Source organism: Chiloscyllium plagiosum, unplaced genomic scaffold, assembly GCF_037043375.1.
Source record: "Chiloscyllium plagiosum isolate Xiang-an unplaced genomic scaffold, Cpla_swu_hap1 HiC_scaffold_1, whole genome shotgun sequence".
In the NCBI taxonomy this organism is placed as follows: domain Eukaryota; kingdom Metazoa; phylum Chordata; class Chondrichthyes; order Orectolobiformes; family Hemiscylliidae; genus Chiloscyllium; species Chiloscyllium plagiosum.
In genome coordinates, this window is record NW_028270139.1 from 157,616,953 (window position 1) to 157,636,885 (window position 19,933).

The 19,933-nt window shown below is 42.2% G+C and overlaps 1 protein-coding gene across 4 annotated transcripts in view; it reads left to right on the forward strand.

Moving 5' to 3' along the window:
* Positions 1-19,933, forward strand: part of aup1 (AUP1 lipid droplet regulating VLDL assembly factor) — a 58,349-nt gene that overhangs the window by 4,763 nt on the left and 33,653 nt on the right. For 2 of the 4 annotated variants that reach the window (XM_043693565.2, XM_043693656.2), the window contains exons 3-5: positions 5,854-6,004; positions 9,253-9,440; positions 15,450-15,522. In XM_043693565.2, the coding sequence (XP_043549500.1) occupies positions 5,854-6,004; positions 9,253-9,440; positions 15,450-15,522 (412 nt within the window). Of the gene's footprint in view, positions 1-2,776; positions 2,912-5,157; positions 5,258-5,853; positions 6,005-9,252; positions 9,441-15,449; positions 15,523-19,933 lie in introns of all 4 variants that reach the window. The other 2 variants (XM_043693846.2, XM_043693751.2) reach the window with 2 other exon arrangements.

The window sequence follows — 19,933 nt, forward strand, 5'->3', positions numbered from 1 at the left end:
GGGGAGGGGGTTTCAGGATCTTAACCTAGCAATAATGAAGGAACAGCAACATGTTTTTATTCAGGATGTTGAGTAACTTGGAGGGGAACGTGTCCTTCCTAGTATCCAGACTGATAGTGTCCTTAAGTGGTTCTTCAAGTGTGGGTACAGATTAAAACACCGTTAAAATTAATTGGCAAAGTTAAATAATGACAGGAGCAATGTCCTGCACTGAGAGGCTTTTCATTTCAGAATATCATCTCCGTTTCAGTAAATGTCCAATTTATTTTCAATTTACAAATGGGCGGCACGGTGGCACAGTGGTTAGCACTGCTGCCTCACAGCGCCAGAGACCCGGGTTCAATTCCCGCCTCAGGCGACTAACTGTGTGGAGTTTGCACGTTCTCCCCGTGTCTGCGTGGGTTTCCTCCGGGTGCTCCGGTTTCCTCCCACAGTCCAAAGATGTGCAGGTCAGGTGAATTGGCCATGCTAAATTGCCCGTAGTGTTAGGTAAGGGGTAAATGTAGGGGTGGGTTGCGCTTCGGCGGGGCGGTGTGGACTTGTTGGGCCGAAGGGCCTGTTTCCACACTGTAAGTAATCTAATCTAATCTAATCTAATCTAATCTAATCTAATCTAATCTAAAAAATTGAGGACTTTTAAAATTAATTTATGGGACATGAATGTTGTATTTCCAAGTCAGGATGGTGAATGGTTTGGAAGTGAGCAAGCAGGTGGTATATTTCCCATGTATCTGCTGCCCTTGTCATTCAAGATGGTAGAGGTCATGGGTTTGGAAGCTGTTCTCTAAGGAACCCTGGTGACTTTCTGCAATATATCTTTTCGATGACGCAGACTGAAACTACTGAGTGTTTGTTTGAGCATGTGGTGCCAATAAAGTGGGCTGCTTTGTCGTGAATGGTGTCAAGCTTCTTGACTGTTGTTGGAGCTGCACTCGGGCAAATGGGAAGTATTCCATCACAGCCTTGACTTGTGCCTTATGGATGATGGACAAGCTTTGATGAATGAAATTGTAAAAAGGAAGAATGTTTATTAAAATAATAGAAAACATTATGATTCTTCTTTGTTTTAATATCGCTAACTCTAGCTATACCTTGCAGTGCAGTAATAACATACGAGGAACAGCTGAGGATCCTGGGGTTGTATTCATTGGAGTTTAGAAGATTAAGGGGAGATCTAAGAGAAACTTACAAGATAATACATGGCTTGGAAAGAATGGGCGCTAGGAAATTGTTTCCGTTAGGCGAGGAGACTAGGACCTGTGGACACAGCCTTAGAATTAGAGGGGGTAAATTCAGAACAGAAATGCAGAGACATTTCTTCAGCCAGAGAGTGGTGGGCCTGTGGAATTCATTGCCGTAGAGTGCAGTGGAGGCTGAGACGCTAAACGTCTTCAAGGCAGAGATTGATAAATTCTTGATGTCACAAGGAATTAAGGGCTACGGGGAGAATGCGGGTAAGTGGAGTTGAAATGCCCATCAGCCATAATTGAATGGCGGAGTGGACTCGATGGGCCGAATGGCCTTACTTCCACTCCTATGCCTTATGGTCTTAATAAGGTGGGGCTGCACTGTCAGAGATGCTGTCTTTCTATAGGAGATGCTAAACCTTGTCTGCCCTCAGCTGAATGCATATGATCCCAAGGCACTGTTTTAAAGAAAGGCAATGGATTTTTCTCTGGTGTCCTGACCAATATTTATTCCTCAACCATCACTAAAAATCACAGCAAAATGAAATAAGCGCAGAAAGGATTGAAGAAACTCAGCAGGCCATCTGTGGAGAGACACAGTTGATATTTCACATCCAATATGGCTTCTGACTATCACTAAAAGTCAGTTGCTTACAGTATTGTTGTATTAGTGTTTGTGGAGCTTCTTATAACTTACATCTCATTTTGTAAATTATCAAAGTGATCTCATTTCAAATTCAGAAAGTTATGAAAGATGCTGCAGGAATACGTTGTCTTCTTTGAAAAGATGGACGTCTGCCTTAAGTAGCAGCTGTACTATCTTTACAAACTCCATTATACAATTTAGAGACAAGATAATGATGACAGGAATCGTTGGAAATATGTGACAGCTGAAGTGGTTAGAAAATTGTCAGTGTTTGACTGTCAGAGCTGTTTCTCGCAACCATTAATCTCTGTATTGATGTGATCAGGCCAACTACATGCACTGCCTCACAGTGCCAGGGACCTGGGTTCAATTCCAGCCTTCGGCGACTGTGTGGAGTTTACAAATTCTCCCCGTGCCTGCATGGGTTTCCTCTCTCAGTCCAAAGATGTGCAGGTTAGGTGGATTGGCAATGCCAAATTGCCCGTTGTATCCAGGGATGTGTGGGCTGGGTGGATTACCCAAGGGAAATGCAGGGTTGCAGGGGTGGGGTAGAGGGGTGAATCTGGGTGGGATGGTTTTTGTTAGGGCTGGTGTGAACTTGATGGGCCGAATAGCCTGTGTCAACACAGTAGGGATTCTGTGGAATTCTCAAAATCTTATCCATTTTTATTCTTTGCACCGGTCTATGAAATTCGGGGACCAAGTATGGAAAAATCAAGGCAAACATTGGAAACCTGACAGAAAAGCAGAAGTGCTAGAGAAAGCTGTCTAAGTTCTTGGGGTGGGTGTGGGGGTAAATGGTGCATTGTGTCTTTGCCACGCATTGTCTCCCTTAGACCTGTGCTCAGTGCTGTCCTTGTCTAGTGAAGGAAACAGCAGCTCAATGTTTTAGGTTCAGACAACTAGTGACCTCCTGAAACCTTGACCTGTCTTTTGTCTTCAGGTGCCGATGGGTCTGCCTTGTATTTTCAGCTTTTTCTGTCCTTGGTTTATAAGTTTATACCGTAGAGGCATGAAGCTTCCAGGCATAGTTCACGTGGAGACTGATGGCAGCTTTGAATCTACCAGATATGTGCTGGTATGTATTTTTAAAGCATGTTAGAGAAGCTGTAGTCAAATCTTTTTTATCATAGTAACTTCCACTTCCTTTGGGTGTCCCAGTGTGCTTTCCAAAAACAAGTTATCTTTTGAAGAGCCTCTTTTGCAATGTTAGCACATGCAACTATCATTTGATACTAAGCAAGATTTTACCGTCACAATGAGATGAATAAAAAGAAAAAACTTCTATTTCAGTAGCATCCGCCTAGACCATGGGCCACCCAAAGTGTTTCCCAATCATGTAAGAAATATAATAATAAACTGACACACATCAAACTCCTTTAAACAGTGACTAAGTAAAAGTTTTTTTAGGCCTTGTTTGAAGGATAAATATTAGGCAGGTCACCTGCTGATCTCTTTCCTTTGCAACATAGTGCCATGAAATCTTGGATGTCATCCTCGGTATAATATTAAAAAAATCACGCAACACCAGATTATAGTCCAACAGGTTTGTTTGGAAGCACTAGCTTTCGGAGCGCCGCTCCTTCATTAGGTGGTTTGTCAAGGATGAAGGAGCATCACTCCGAAAGCTAGTGCTTCCAAACAAACCTGTTGGGCGATAACTTGGTGTTGTGTGATTTTTAACTTTGTACACCCCAGTCCAACACCGGCAGCTCCAAATCATTGGTTTAATATCTCATCCAAAAGGCAACCCACCCTCGACACTACAATATTGTCATCCTTTGACTTTGCCCTATGTATTGTGGTTGGTGAACCACTTTATTTGTTATCGGTAAAAATGAGATATACCTCAATTGATGAAGGATGGCATCATGGAATTTGCAGAAACTTTATGCAGTGTGTGGGATTTCTATAATTCTGACCTGTTACCATGGTCAGATGGGATGATTGTAATAGCCAATCCAGTTTCATGGAAATAAAACAAGCTCAAACGGAAAATGATATCCAGTCATGTCCTGAGTGGTGAACAGGTGAGGTTGATGTGTTTAATTGTGCATGTCATTGGGTTTTTTTATTCATTTGTAGGTCTTGGGCATCGCTGGCAGCCAGTATTGATAGTCCATCCCTATTTGCCCTTGAGAAGGTGGTGCTGAGCTGCCTTCTCTATTCACTGCAGTCCACTTGCTGTGGGTTGACCCACAATGCCAGTAGGGAGGGAATTCCAGGATTTTGACGCAACAACTGTGAAGGAATAGTGGTATATTTCCAAGTCAGGGTGGTGAGTGGCTTGGAGGGGAATTTGCAGGTGGTGGTGTTACCAAGTACCTACTGCCCATGTCCTTCTAGGTGGAAATGGTCATGGGTTTGGAAGATGCTGTCTAAGGATCTTTACAGTCACTTTGAACAGTCAGCATGCTACGAGCAGCTACTGGATGAAAATAGCGTTAAGCTGAAGCTAATTAATTTAAATTTTGCAGAACAGGAAGGACTGCAAAGTGTTTGTAGAATGGCATTTTTATGGAATCTGTTAAATAACTCTCCACATGAAATATGTCATGGGCAGGTGTTTTCTGTTAAAGTTAATGTCTGACTAAACGACACCTCGGAATTCTCTACCTACATTTGGTGTGCGATTTTCATTAGATGTGAGGACTGGGTGTGCTGCTAGAAGCTGAATATCTTCTTATTGTTTCCACATGACTGTGTAAGCCAGGCTGAAACTGACAGTATTTATGCTGGTGGGAATCTTGCCGCAAATTTGTAACTAAATTTGAGTAAACTCTACCGACTATGATCGTACATATAATGCTTATGTTCTTGTGGTGCAGTGGTTGTGTCACTAACTCTGAACCAGAGAGTCAGTGTTCAAGTCCCAACTGTTCCAGAGGTGTGTAATAAAATGTCGGAGTAGGTTGTCTGAAAAACCGACAAGTCGTGCTTGGTTCTAGCTCATCTTTGACTAGGTTCACTGAACTTAGTAAATGATTGTGTTCCTACTTGTATGTGCATATTACTTGTCTGTGGTTTGTTTTCGAGTCTCTGAAGAAAGCAAAAAAGCCACAATTGTACTCTGATGTTGGTTACTGATGCTATTTGTTACAATCTGAACTGATATTGTGCCATTAAGATTTTTAACATTTGAAATTCACCTGTTTGGTATTGTGCAAGTTTGCATTGTCACAGGACTCAGCACTGCCTCCGGACAAAATTTACTCTTTACCAAACACCTCACACTCCTTTCTTCCCCCCTCGTTTCTCCTGCCAGATGCAGGTTATGAAGCAAGGTATTATCTAACCACTGTTTCTTGATCTTCTCCATTACAGTCTCCAACCTTGCAATGGTGAGCCTCTTCTCTTCATCAAAAAATAATTCTCTGATCTGATAAACGACAAGCTTATTTTCTATTTGTGAAAGTGCTGAAAGGTGACTATGTGAAAAGGGCTGAATGTCTATTAAAATACTCTGTTGTGATGCATTGATTCATGGCCTTGTGAACCACTAATCCGAGTGAAATATCGACAGAATGCAACACTGTCAGAGTGATAGTCTTTCAGATGGGCTGTTTAACTTGCCCATGTTCTTGGATAAAGCATACCTGGCATTATTTCAAAGAACACAGTAGTGCTTCTTGATGTCTTGGCCTGAACAGACATCAAATAAATTATTACTGTTTTGTGGAAGCTTGCTGTGAACAAATTGCTTGCCAACTTTTCTTACGTTATGACACTAACTTCTATAAAGTATTTCGTGATTGTAAAGCAGTTTTGAGACACTATGAAAGGTGCTGTGCAAATGTCATTTTTTTAAATTTGCATTTTCACTTTCAGTCTTGTATTTAGTAGAGAGAAAGACAAGGCCAGGAAAGAATGTTTAACTTCTGAATGGCTAATGGCTGAGCAGTTTGTCGACCTAGTGTCCAGTTTTGTAGCAGGGTCCCTGATAGGAAGAAACTCTAAAAATTGTTTGTTATTTACATTCGAGGTGACATTTATGATTTCTGCCTTTTTCTTACCATGCAGGGTTATCGTGCGGGCAATGTGCACGATTCTGGGTGTAATTGTTTTACAACGTGGCTCAAGGCACCGAAATAAAAATATTAAAATTTACATTTCCAACCACATCACTCAGTTTGACCACAACATATTGAACTTCCTCACAGCCTGTTACACGGTAAGCTCAAGTATTATTAAGCAAGCTTGTATATGTATTTATTTGTACTTGCACAGCCCTTGCTAAATGCTGGATGTTTGCACCGAACAAAAAGCTGATTCTACCAGTCTGTGAACTTGCTGTCCTTGTTTCCAAATCACAAAAAATGATCTTCAGGAGCAGGAAAGGACGAGTTTTAAAAAAAAATCTTTCGGTCATTTGTTGTCTCACCCCTACAGAAGTGGCTCATTTTTTGAAGGGAACTATTCTGTTTGTTTCACTGGCCTTATTCAATTTGTCTGTTCCACATTTTCCTTTTGGTGAAAATAATCCCCACTCAACCGTACCCTCATCTCAGCCTTCATTCCTTCATGCATAAGTCTCTTAGTTTATATTTTGCCTGCACTGGAATTTGAAGTCTTCCAGTTGAGTCTTTTGGCTTTGTTGATTAATTTCCTTTGTAACTTTATGACAAGTTGGCTGAAGACAAATTTTGCCCAGTTTTTGATGTGATTGGTCAGAATGTTGCTTTGAATCTGAGGTTGTAACAATGCATTTCTGAAGATCAGAAATAGGAGCAAAAGTAAGCCTTTCAGACCTTTGAAACTAATACACTTTTCACTCGAGTTATTGCCAATCTTCTACTTAGGGTACACCTTTCAATACTATGCCCATGTTCCTTGATTCTCCCATTGTCCAAAAACATCTTTCAGTCTCTGATCTATATAAACGCATCCACTGATTATTCACAGTAGTACGCAATTCTAAATATTTACAGCACTCTTAAGTGAAGAAATATCCCCTCACCCTAGTCCAGACAATACAATATCCTGATGTGATTGGGCCCTAATTCTAAACTTATCAAAGAGGAAACATTCTTTCAGCTTGTCAAGAATGGTTAGAATTTTGTATGTTTTAATAGATCACCAACTAGTATTTGACATGTCCACCTTTGGTAAAAGACCCCATCCCTATCCATTCCTCTAATTTAATATACTTCTATCAAGGTCATCATTCAGCCTCTGATGCTGTCGCGAAAACAGTCCAAGTTTGTACAATCGCTTCTTGTAACTGATGCACTGCAATGCAGGCAACATTCTCATAAGCCTGTTTTGCATCCTCTCCAAAGTCACCACATCTTTCCTGTACTGTGGTGACTGGAACTGTACACAGTACTCCAAATGCAGCCTAACTAAAGTTTTACACAGCTGAAACGTGACTTGCCAGTGTTTACATTCAGTGCCCAATCAATGAAGGCATGCATACCTTCTTTATCACCTTGCCTACTTGTGTTGCCACATTCAGGGATCCATGGACTTGCACCCCAAGATTTCTCTGTATATCAATGTTCCAAAGGATCCTGCCATCTACTTTATACTTTCCTCTTGCATTTGACCTCCCAAAATGCATCACCTTATACTAGTCCAGATTAAACTTCATCTGCCATTTCTCTGCCCAACTTTCCAATTGGTCTGTATCCTGCTATATCCTTTGACAACCTCCCTCACTATCCACAACTTCACCAATTTTTTGTCTCACCTGCAAACCTACTAATCCGATCAAATAGCAGCAGCTAGCATTTAATTTAGATAAATATGAGCTATTGCATTTTGGTAAGGTACACCAGGGCCAGACTTATACAGTTAATGATAGGTCCCTGTGCCATGTTGCCGAATGAAACCTCGGGACTCCACCTTGAAAGTGGAGTCACAGTTAGAAAGGGATGAAGCATTTGGTCCTTGGCTAGAACATTCGGTACTGGAGTTGGGATGTCAAGATTTGGCTTTACAGGACATTGGTGAGACCACTTTTGGAATACTGTACATAATTCTGGTCTGTCTCTCTGTCTGTCTCTCTGTCTGTCTCTCTGTCTGTCTCTCTGTCTGTCTCTCTGTCTGTCTCTCTGTCTGTCTCTCTGTCTGTCTCTCTGTCTGTCTCTCTGTCTGTCTCTCTGTCTGTCTCTCTGTCTGTCTCTCTGTCTGTCTCTCTGTCTGTCTCTCTGTCTGTCTCTCTGCCTGTCTCTCTGCCTGTCTCTCTGCCTGTCTCTCTGCCTGTCTCTCTGCCTGTCTCTCTGTCTGTCTCTGCCTGTCTCCCTCTCTCCCTCTCTCCCTCTCCCTCTTTATACCTCTCTCTCTGTCCTTCTGTCTCTGTCCTTCTCTCTCTCTGTCTCTCTCTCTCTGCCCCCCTTTCTCTCTCTCTCTCTCTTTCTTTCTCTCTGCCTCTCTCTCTCTCTCTCTCTGTTTATACTTCTCTGTCTGCCTCTGCCTCTCCTTTGCAGCATGAAATCAGGCCCAACTTGGCTATGCTAACCAGTTATCCTAAATTTCTCTAGTCCCATATCTCTCTGAACCCTTCCTATTCATATACCCATCCAGACGTCTTTTAAATGTTGTAATTGTATCAGCCTCACCACTCCTCTGCCAGCTTGTTCCATACACGCACTGCCCTCTGTGTGAAAAAGTTGCCCCTTGAGTAATTTCTACATTTTTCCCATTTCACCTTTTAGTTTTGGACTTCCCTACTCTGGAGAAAAGACTGTATTGGAGCCTGAAGGGTGACCTTGATAGAAGTATATTAAATTGGATGCATGGATTGAGATGCGGTCTTTTTCCAAGAGTGAAAATGGTCAAATATGAGGAAGGGTGATCGTATTAAAATATACAAAATTCTAAGCATTTTTGACGAGCTGAAAGGATGTTTTCTCTCTTGTAAGTTTAGATTTAGGGCCCCATTGTGTCAGGATGTGGTATTGTCTAGACTAGGGTGAGGAGATATTTCTTAAGAGTGCTGTAAATGAGTTTTGAGAAGATTTGTAGCTCATGTTGAGGTTTTGGACGTAGGTTTGCTCGCTGAGCTGCAAGGTTCATTTCCAGATGTTTCATTACCCTACTAGGTAACATCTTCAGTGGGCCTCAGGCGAAGCAATGCTGAAAATTCCTGCTTTCTATTTATATGTTTGGGTTTCTTTGGGTTGGTGATTTCATTTCCTGTGGTGAAGTGACTTCCTGTTCCTTTTCTCACAGGGTGGTATATGGGGTCTAACTCTGTGTTTGTTGATAGAGTTCCGGTTGGAATGCCATGTTTCTAGGAATTCTCGTGCATGTCTTTGTTTGGCTTGTCCGAGGATGGATGTGTTGATCCAGTCGAAGTGGTGTCCTTCCTCATCCATGTGTGAGGATACTAGTGAGAGAGGGTCATGTCTTTTTGTGGCCTTGTTGTAGGCCTTTGTTTAATATTCCATGTGAGATAATTTTGTTGTTTGTCTTTAGCCCTTGCTAGAGGGACATTCTGGCTTTGTGAGCTGGGCCCGTGGATACCTGGAGCTGGGATGGTTGGACAACCGGACCCGCTTGGCTGAGGCACTCAGACATTACAGCTCTCTGGACGGAGCACGTGGTTTGCTGCTGTTTCCAGAAGATGAAACTACCAATGGAAAGGTTGGACTTCTGAAATTCAGGTACAGGTCGTAAATCATTATATTTAGAATGTGGGGGCATGGGGTGTAGTTCATTTTGGAAAATAGAGAGAACTTCCATTTATATAGCACCTTTCATAATCTCTGCACATCCCAGAGCACTTCGCAACCAGTAAGGAACTTTTTTTGTTTTTGACTTAGGACTATTCAAAGAGAAGGTGACAGCCAATTTCCACGCAGTAGGTTTCCCAAGGAGCAGCATTTTTACAATTGTTATGTTTTGGAACGGCCTTTAACTTTCAGGTAGAAATTAAGGTTGTCATATAAAATGCTCCGAAGTCATCCTGAGAGTAAACCTGGGGGTCAGTGTGCCAAAGAAAAGTCATTGGACTTGAATCTTTAACTATTTCTCTCTCCGCAGATGCTGCCAGACTTGCTGAGTTTCTCCAGCACTTTGTTTTTATTTCATTTCTTCACCATCCAAAGTGTTTTACTTTTATTTATGTTTTTGTTTGTGAAGAGAGTGCTTCCTGAATGTTTTTTCGTTTTTAACTAGGTTTTGATGTTTGAAAATTACTGTGATGCTGGGACTGTGAGAGTGACTGGATGAAAGACCTATTTTGGGAGTGTTATGGATTGGACCAAACCACCTCGAAACATGTCAAGGAGTTAGCCTAAACTCTGACTTTTTCTTATTTTAAAGGCAGGTGCCAGGTGTTATGTTCCGGATGCAATTTGACTGATCAAACTTCTAGTCTTGAAGCAAAATATTTATTCATACACAGTAGTTAAAATATAACAAAAGTAAAAAGAAATTGGAACAACTTAACTCTATTGGAAAACTGAACAGAATAATAGATTATTTAACTACTAAACAGTAACTGTTCCAATATAGTGACTTCCCAGAAAAGGGAAAGGGAAATTCAGTAAAATAGATTGTCTCACATGTGATTCTGGCAACAGGAAGAGAGCCCCCCCAGCTTTTAGCTGTAACAGAGATAGGAAAAGCAACTTCCACGTTCAGCTTCGGGGCCCCAGGCAGTAATTGCTACTGAACTAAAAATCCTGGTTCTGTGGAAGCCTTACCCCACCCATTCAGGCCGCTTCTATTGTTCCAACGTTTTAAAAAAAAAAACCCAAGGTCTCAAAAGCTGTTTATTTTACCTGCTCAGCACCTCTGTCTCAATGTTTCTTCATTTTAAAAAAAGGATACAATACACCTCTTAAATCCATTGTATCGCCACAGGAGGAAAAGGGTTTTTCAGGGCAGGGATCATACCTCAAAGATAGGATTCCAATACTGGGCCAATCTGGCAGAAAGAAAGATAGTTATGCTATCAGTCAAAGAAGTCAAGGACATCTCTGCAGGAGTTCCTCAGAATAGTGAACTAGATCCAACTATCTTCAACTGCTTCATCAATTACCTTACATCAATGTAAGGTCAGATGTGGGGTTTGGGCTGAAAAATGGCAAGTAATACTCTCTCCACACAAATGCCAAGCAAAACCCAACTGCAATAAGAGTCAGTCTAACCATCATCCCTTAATATTCAATGGCATTACCGTCACTTATCCCAGACTGTCAAAGTCCTAGGATTACCATTGACCATGAACTGAACTCGACTAGTCATAAATACAAATGACTACAAGCAAGGTCAGAGGCTAGGAATCCTGCAGCATCAATTCACTCCTGACTCTCCAAAGCTTGTCCACCATCTACAAGGCAGAAATCAGATGAGTGATGGAATACTTCCCACGTGTTTGGATGAGTGGTGTTCCAACAACACTCAACAAGCTTGACACTATCCAGGGCAAAGCAGCCTGCTTGATAGGTACCTCATTCACAAATATCCAGTCCCTCCGCCACCGCAACTCAGCAGCAGGAGCCGTGTGCACCACCTACAAGATAGCTACTCAACACCTTCCAAACCCATGACTACTTTCATCTCAAAGGACAAGGGCAATAGATACATGGGAGCGTAACCATCCGCAAGATCTTTTCAAGCCATTCACCAACCTTATATGAAATATGCCATCATTCCATATCAGTCACTGGTAGAAATCCTGGAATTCCTTCTGTATCAGCAGTGTCGTTTACCTATGTTGGATAATAGTCCACTTACAAATAAGGCATATACATGAATCTTGTGAAATTGACAAATACTGGTTTATTTCACGATATCATGGGAAAGCAAATTGACCGCACATATGCAAAACAGACACTCTGCATAGCTGAGTCAAAAGCCCTCTTCCCTGAGCCCCAGGTACAGTCAGTTCTTATAGGATTACAAGATAACGATGTTCATTAAAAGACGATACCGTTTCAATAACCTTTGATAGGAACAATGCTGCTAGTCCGGCAGTATTGGTCAGTTAACAATAACGACAGTAGGTCAGTTAATCTACGGAAATAGGTGCTAATATTCAGCATTCTGGCTGCTATGATTTCATAGGGCTGTGCGCATTCATCTCAAGTCTCCTGGTGCCATTGAGTCAGCATGGGCATTGTGGGATGACTGGGTTCCTGGGGAGACAGGGAGCGCCCTTTGGGCTGCAGGAGCTGCAATGCCATTGTGAGGCAGTGAATCTCATGAGCAGGTCATCTAGATACAAACCCTCCAGTCCTGGCAACATCCTGATTAATCTATTCTGAACTCTCTTCAATTTAATAATATCCTTCCCAAAGCAGGATGACCAGAACTGTACACAGTACTCTAAAAGCAACCTCACCAACATCTTGTATAACCTCAACATGACATCTCACCTTCTATACTCAATGGTCTGAGCAATGAAGGCAAGTGTGCTAAACACCTTCTTAACCACCCTATCTACCTATGACCCAACTTTCAAACAACTCTATGTACCTCAATCCCCAGCAGCTCAATGTGTTGGTGAATCATAGACCAGTTAGCCTAATATCAATAGTGGGGAAAATGCTAGAATCCAGTATAAAAGATTTAATAGCATCTAACTTGGAAAACAGCAACTGGTTGAACAGAGTTGGCATGGATTTCGAATGGGAAATCGTACTTGACAATCTACTGGGCTTTTTCGAAGATATAATTAGGAGTTGATAAAGGGGAGCCAGTGGATGTGGATTACATGGACTTTCAGAAGTTTTTTGACAAGGTCCCACATAAGACATCAGCATGTAAAATTAAAACACGTGGAATTGAGGGAAGTGTACTGACATGGATAAAGAACTGGTTGGTTGACAGGAAACAAGTAGGAAGAAAAAGCTCACTTTGAGTGGCAGCCAGTGACCCAAAGGGCTACTACAGGGATCAGTGCTTGAACCCCAGCTATTTATAATAATATTATTAGTAATTTAGATGAGGGAATTAAATATAATATCACTAAGTTTGCAGATGACACGAAGCTGGGTGACAGGGAGAGCTATGAGGAGGATGCAGAGGTACTTCATTGTGATTTAGACAAGTTGAGTGATTGTGATTGAGACAAATGTATGGCAGATGAAGGGGTTTATCCACTTTGGTAGCAAAAACAGGAAAGCAGATATTTTCTGAATAGTGATAGATTGGGAAAGGTGCAATGAAATTGGGTGTGTTCTTGCACAACAGCTGCTGCAAGAAAGAATGCAGATGTAACAGGTGATGAAGATGGTAACTGGTATGTTGATCTTTATAGTGACAGGATTCCAGTACTGAGGCAGGGATGTCTTGCTGCAACTGTGAAGGGCCTTGGTGAGACCATATCTGGGAGTACTGTGTGCAGATTATGTCTCCCTTTCTGAGGAAGAATGCCCTGGCAATAGATTTTATCAGACTGATTCCAGGGATGGTACTGACATAGAAAGGAAATTGGATTGGCTGTAACTATATTCACTAGAATTTAGAAGAATGAGGGAGACCTCACAGAAATCCATAAAATTCTAACAGGACTTGCTTGTCCTATGAGGAGCAGTTGAGAACTTTGGGTCCCCACTCAATGCAGTTTAGAAGGATGAGGGGGGATCTGATTGAAATTTACTGCATACTGACTGGCCTGGATTGAGTGGATGTGGACTTGATGTTTTCGCCAGTAGGAGACCCCAAGATCCAAAGGTATAGCCTCAGAGCGAAGGGATGACCCTTTAGAACTGAGATGAAGAGGAATTTCTTCAGCCAGAGAGTGATGAATCTGTGGAACTGATTGCTGTAGAGGGCTGGGGAGGCTGAGTCATTGCAATTAACTCAAAGATACATAGGCTCTTGATTAGTCAGAGAATCAAGGATTATGGAGAGTAGACAAGAGAATGGAGTTGAGACTCATAAGCCATGATCGAATGGCAGAACAAACACAATGGGCTGAATTGCCAGATTTTGCTTCTATATGTTATGATCTTATGAACTAGATGGGGTAAACACAGGAAAGACATTCCCATGAACAAGTAGTCCATAACCAGGATATAGTACAGGCCATTTTGGGCTGAGTTGAGGAGGAATGCCTGCACCCAGGAATTAAGGGCTACGGGGAGAATGCGGGTAAGTGGAGTTGAAATGCCCATCAGCCATGATTGAATGGCGGAGTGGACTCAATGGGCCGAATGGCCTTCCTTCCGCTCCTATGTCTTATGGTCTTATAGATAACATGTTCCTTCAGTCAGCAAGGGCTTAGGTAATGCTCTTTTGCTGTCTGTACCTGAGTGTGGCCAAGCTGAGATAGCAGTGGCATTATGGGCAGGCCCTCTTTGGCTCAAGACAGCCATAGTGTCTGTAAGCAAGTGGACTTTCGGCAGAGTGGTCTTTCCTTCTCCCACAACTTATGGCGTGTGAACATCAGTGGTTCAAAAAGACAGCCCATCACTGCTTTCTCCAGGGCAACTAGGGGTAGGCAGTAAGTGCTGGCCCAGTCAGCAATGCTCACATCACATGAGTGAATTTTAAAAAAAATGAAATGCAGCAGTTGTTGCCTCTCTAAGTTTGCAACCCTTTGAGAAGCCCTGTGTTACAAGCGATGAAAGGTAGGTTTAGGATCATTTAATTGAAAGAAGGTGCAAGGAACCTTTGCTTGGAAACAATGACGGAAGCCTCTGTGGTAACATTGGATACTGAGGGACTGTGAAACTTTTAAAAGGTGTTGACAATGTCAGGTTGTAAACAGTTTCAAGCTGCCCTTGTAAGAGAGTTTGGCTGCTTAGCTCTTTGGTTCATGAGTATTTCACCTAGATATAAGGCCCAAATTGTAATGGGGAAAGATGCACAGGAAGCTACTCTAAAGGTCAGATTGCAAACTTTCCCAAAATATCACAGGCTATAGCTTTGGAGTCTCCCTAAATTTGGGAGAATGGGAGCCTCTGGAGTTCAAAAGATCTAAGAATGGAAACTCAAGCTTGGATTAAAAATTGAAATGAAAGTCTGAGAATAAACAATTGGGTGCTTAGAATTCCTTTAAATTGATTCTGGGAAGAACGGACAAATATGCTAAAAAAGTTTCACTTGATCTTGGATTAGAAGTTTTGTGTTTCAACGTATACATTTCCTACAAAGATGGCATGTGGGTCATTGTAGTTATTGACATTTGCTTCAGTAAATATTTTAAAATGGGAAATCTTGATGTGTCATTCTTTCAGGTGTTAATTGGAAGTTCAGAATTCATTTTGAGTTACTGGTCTCCACAGGGATCAGGAAACTGTAGTAACGACCAAATTATCTGTTTTACATGTTTGGGATCCGGTTTAAACAGGACACTGGCAAGAGTGTACCTGTTAATGTTTAAATACTGCAGTGGATCCTTTACACATATAGGCATTTAGAGGGAATGTCAGTTTACTATCCCATCTGAAAGGTGGTATCTCTGACAATGCAGCACTCCCCCGTATCGCCATTGAAGCATCAGCCTAGATTGTGTACTCTGGTTGCTCGAGTGAGACTTGAACTTGTGGGCTGTACACTGAGCCACAGATGACATTGGGGCCCATTTCCCATCTAGTTAGATTGGACAGAAACAGCGAAGAAATTCTATTAAACAAACATTTATTTTTTATCAGTCTATATTATACATTAAATGTGTCTGTATAAATGATTTGTCTATTTTTTCATTTCTGTTTTAGCTCCTGGCCTTTTACTATAGATAGTACTGTTCAACCCCTGGTGTTAACTGTAAAGAGACCCTTCGTATCTGTGGTAAGTTGCACTTGTCTATCAAGTTAATGCAAAGCTTTCTTTTCATGCTAGGCCCTCACTGATCCCCTGCAGGATCTCTTGTCATTGTCCATAACCACTCTTCGCCTGTCCTCACCTCATGGTTTGTACAGAATAGAAGATGTAGAGTCGTATAGACATACATCTGGCAGAGATGGTTTGTATGCATTACCTCTTGTGAATAGGATGAGTGTTGCTGGCAAAGTCAGCATTTGTTTCCTGTCTCAAATTTTCCTTGCCTTATTGGATCATGCCATTTTAGGCAGATACTGTGAAAGGCTCAAATCCCTCACTTGCAAGACCATTCTGTGCTTCCTACCTCAGCTGGGGATAGTCATTACAGTATCCTTCAGCCGCTTTTGGATTTGTCTTCAACCAGCTGATGATTATAAAGTTATCATATGTGCTTGCCGGTGAGAATGGATTCATAGTCTAAGTGGCTGCTAGCACTCCTATGTGGACTTATTGCAAGCACTGAAGTGTTGATGCCGATGAAAGCAGCCCAGCGCAAATCATTCTCCTTCAGGGGTGGAGTTCATAGTTCTGAACAACAGTTGCTTCCTTTGATAGAGTACTGGGGAAGCTATAGTTAAAAGTTTTGCTGAAACAACAATGTACCATAAATTTTAAAATGTGTGACTCCCCAGGTTTGGGTCTGCACTCCAGTACTTTACTCATGTTTATAGGTTGTTGTAAGGCTCGTTCTAATGATTGAATTAAATGGTTTGTTTAGGTGTCAGTATTGGGAAATCTCTCCTCTAAGTCCTTATAACTTCAAACTGGTCCCCTTCGATCACAGTCACCCATTTGTTCCTCAAGGCGATTAAAATCAGACAGCACAGCGCAAACAGATCTTGGGGGGAATGGCATAAAACATCTGAATAGTCCTTTGGATATATTGGGCTGGTTTTCCCTTATGATCCAGAGCTTGATTCATTATCGTTATCATTATCATTGTCATTTCTTGGGGCTTCCAAGGAACGTAAACTTCAATTGTTGGTCCCTGATTGTCATCAGTGGCTCTGGGATTTGGTAACTGCCGTATTGGACACTGCAGTTGGGGACCAGTTGGGGTCCACGAACCCTGGTACAAAGGTTGGATGATACCTGTTTTCTGAGATTTATTTTTACCTGTTCAGCAGCACTGGATCCCTCGGGAGCCTGAAACGACAGTGAGGACAGTGCCACAGGCAGGTCTATGGGAGGTACTGGTAATCTAGAATAACATCCCCATTCCTCATCTCTATCGGTCTCATCCCCTTCACCAAACAGGATTGGTATGCCAGACATAGGCTTGGGATCCCAAGTAGAACTTAAATTCTTTTTACAGCGCAGTTCCTTTAACCTTTCCTGTCTATCTTTCTCAGCCTTGGTGTCTTTACACTGTTTCTACTGTTCCCTTTTTCACCTTCCGTCTACCCATTGACACTCAGCTTTTAACATCTCCCAGCTTTTGGGAGTTCCATCCTTTGTACATACCTCTATATGACATGCATTATTCCTCCAACTGACCAATGAGGTATCTTTCCACTTACTATTGGCTGTATCCTTCCAATCTTTAATGAATTATTTCCACTTCTTCCCACAGTTTCCAGTTCACAAGAGGCCCCATCCTTGCAACCAAATTTTGTCACCTAATCGTTTAAGTGCAGCACTTAGTTTCAGTAAATCGTTTTTCTGATCAGGTATTCTTTCACACACACACTGAAGGAGAGTCACCTTTCCAGTTACATCGAGGGATTGTCCCATTATACTTGCTTGCTGTACTATAAACAAATTTCAACTGGCCATATCAATACTACGGAGTGAGAAATTTACCGAGCCTGCCCTCGTTTTTCTATTATCTCATCATTTCAACCGGCTATATCTGAAGGAGGCAGCTCTCTGAACCGAATCTATCAGGTAGCAGCAACCACTTCCCTGACCGCGGTCCCCAGTCTCAACTCTTTATCTCAGGAACAATGCAGAATAGCCAGTGTCACCCCGCAGCAACTTAGATCAACCTCGTTAAAAAAAACTTTGTTTCCTTATAATCCTGGTGTGGGTAGTTTGTTCAATCCCTTCAAGGTACCAGCCTTACTGGGCAAGAGACAGATCGATTGTCCGAATACAAGGGATGGTCTGAAGTAAATTACCTCGGGGTGCCCTGCCATTCTATGCTCAATTCAAACTCTCGGTCACTTATTCAGCCCAGAGAAACATTCCCTATGTTTGGATCCGAGTCACGGCACTAAAATGTTGACTGAAAAAGTTCCTGGAGCACACAAAAGTTTCATTAATCTCTTTATTTTAGCATAGACTGAGAGAGGTCTGGAGTCAACACCAAAGTAACAGTCAAGCTCTCACTTGGTGGACTCTCACCAGACCTCTGTGTATAGCATAAAAGCAGTACAGTTTATAGCCCTCATATCTCTCAATCCATACTTTTCACGAGTCATAAACAGATAAGCAGTGTAGTTAACAATGCTCCATTGAATAGAGGAAGCACCCCAAGCCACAGCAGCAGCCTTCAGTTTGTGCTGTCAGTCACACGTTTTAAAATTTATGGAACATCATTGTTTCAGCAAACCTTTTAACTATTGTTTCCCCAATACTCTATCACCTTCTTTGGCAACCAGGTAGTGGAAGCCTGTTTTTTGTTCCCATTGGATTTAGATGTTCTCAACAAACGGTTTTCTGCTAGTTAGAGTGACTGTTGTCTCACTTAACCACAAGCATCATGCTGCCTTGAAACTACACTGGGAGAAAAGAGAAGTAGCTAAGGGAGGGTGATGAAAGGGACAGACGATTCAACTTATATTTGCTATAATCAACCAGTAAACAAAGAAAATTACAGCACAGGAAGAGGCCCTTTGGCCCTCCAAGCCTGCGCTGATCCAGATCCTCTATCCAAACCTGTCACCTGTTTTCTAAAGATCTGTAGCCCTTTGCTCCCTGCCCATTCATGAAAACGAAAAGAAAAGAAAATTTATAGCCCAGGAACAGGCCCTTCGGCCCTCCAAGCCTGAGCTGATCCAAATCCACTGTCTAAACATGTTGGTCAATTCCTAAACATCTGTATCCCTCTGCTCCCTGTCTACTAATGCATCTGTCCAGACGCATCTTAAATGAATCTACCATGCCTGCCTCTACCACCTCTGCTGGCAACGCGTTCCAAATGCCCACCACCCTCTGTGTGAAGTACTTACCACGTGAATCCCCTTTAAACTTTCAACCTCTCCCCTTGAAAGTGTGGCCTCTCATTATTGAATCCTTCACCCTGGGAAAAAGCTTGTTTCTATCCCCCTGTCTATACCCTTCATGATTTTGTAACCCTTAATCTCCTTTTTTCTAATGAAAATAAACCTAACCTACTCAACCTCTCTTCATAGCTAGCACCTTCCATACCAGGCAACATCCTCGTAAACCTTCTCTGCACCCTCTCCAAAGCATCCACATCCTTTTGGTAATGTGGCGACCAGAACTGTATTCTAAATGCGACCGAACCAATGTTATGTACAATTTTAACATGACTTGCCAGCTCTTATACTCTATACCCCGTCCAATGAAGGCAAGTATACTATATGCCTTCTTGACCACACTGTCCACCTGTGCAGCAACCTTCAGGGTACAATGGACCTGCACTCCCAGATCTCTCTGCCCATCAACTTTTCCCAAGGCTCTTCCGTTCGTTGTATAATTCGCTCTAGAATTAGATTTGCCTAAATGCATCATCTCACATTTGTCTGGATTGAAAACCATCTGCCACTTTTCCGCCCAACTCTCCAGTCTATCTATATCCTCCTGTATTCTCTGACAGTCCCTTATGCTTTCTGCTACTCTACCAATCTTCGTGTCATCTGCAAACTTGCTGATCATACCAACAGTGCCCTCTTCTAGGTCATTTATGTATATCACAAACAACAGTGGCCCCAATACGACCCCTGTGGAACACCACTGGTCACCTTTCTCCACTTTGAGAAACTCCCTTCAACTACCACTCTCTGTCTCCTGTTGCTCAACCAGTTCTTTATCCACCTAGCTAGGACGCCCTGCACACCTTGTGACTTCACTTTCTCCATTAGTCTACAATGGGGAACCTTATCAAACATCTTACTAAAGTCCATGTATATGACATCAACAGCTCTTCCTTCATCCAACAACTTGGTCACTTCCTCGAAGAACTCTATTACGTTGGGAGGGCAACCATGTTGCCTATCACTGATAAGCCCATTCTTTGCTCAATATAAATAGATCCTATCCCTCAGTACCTTCTCCAGCAACTTTGCCACCACTGACGTCAGGCTCACTGCTCTGTAGTTACCCGGAATATCCCTACGACCCTTCTTGTACGGGGGGACAACATGAGCAACCCTCCAGTCCTCCGGCACCTCACCTGTATTTAAGGATGCCA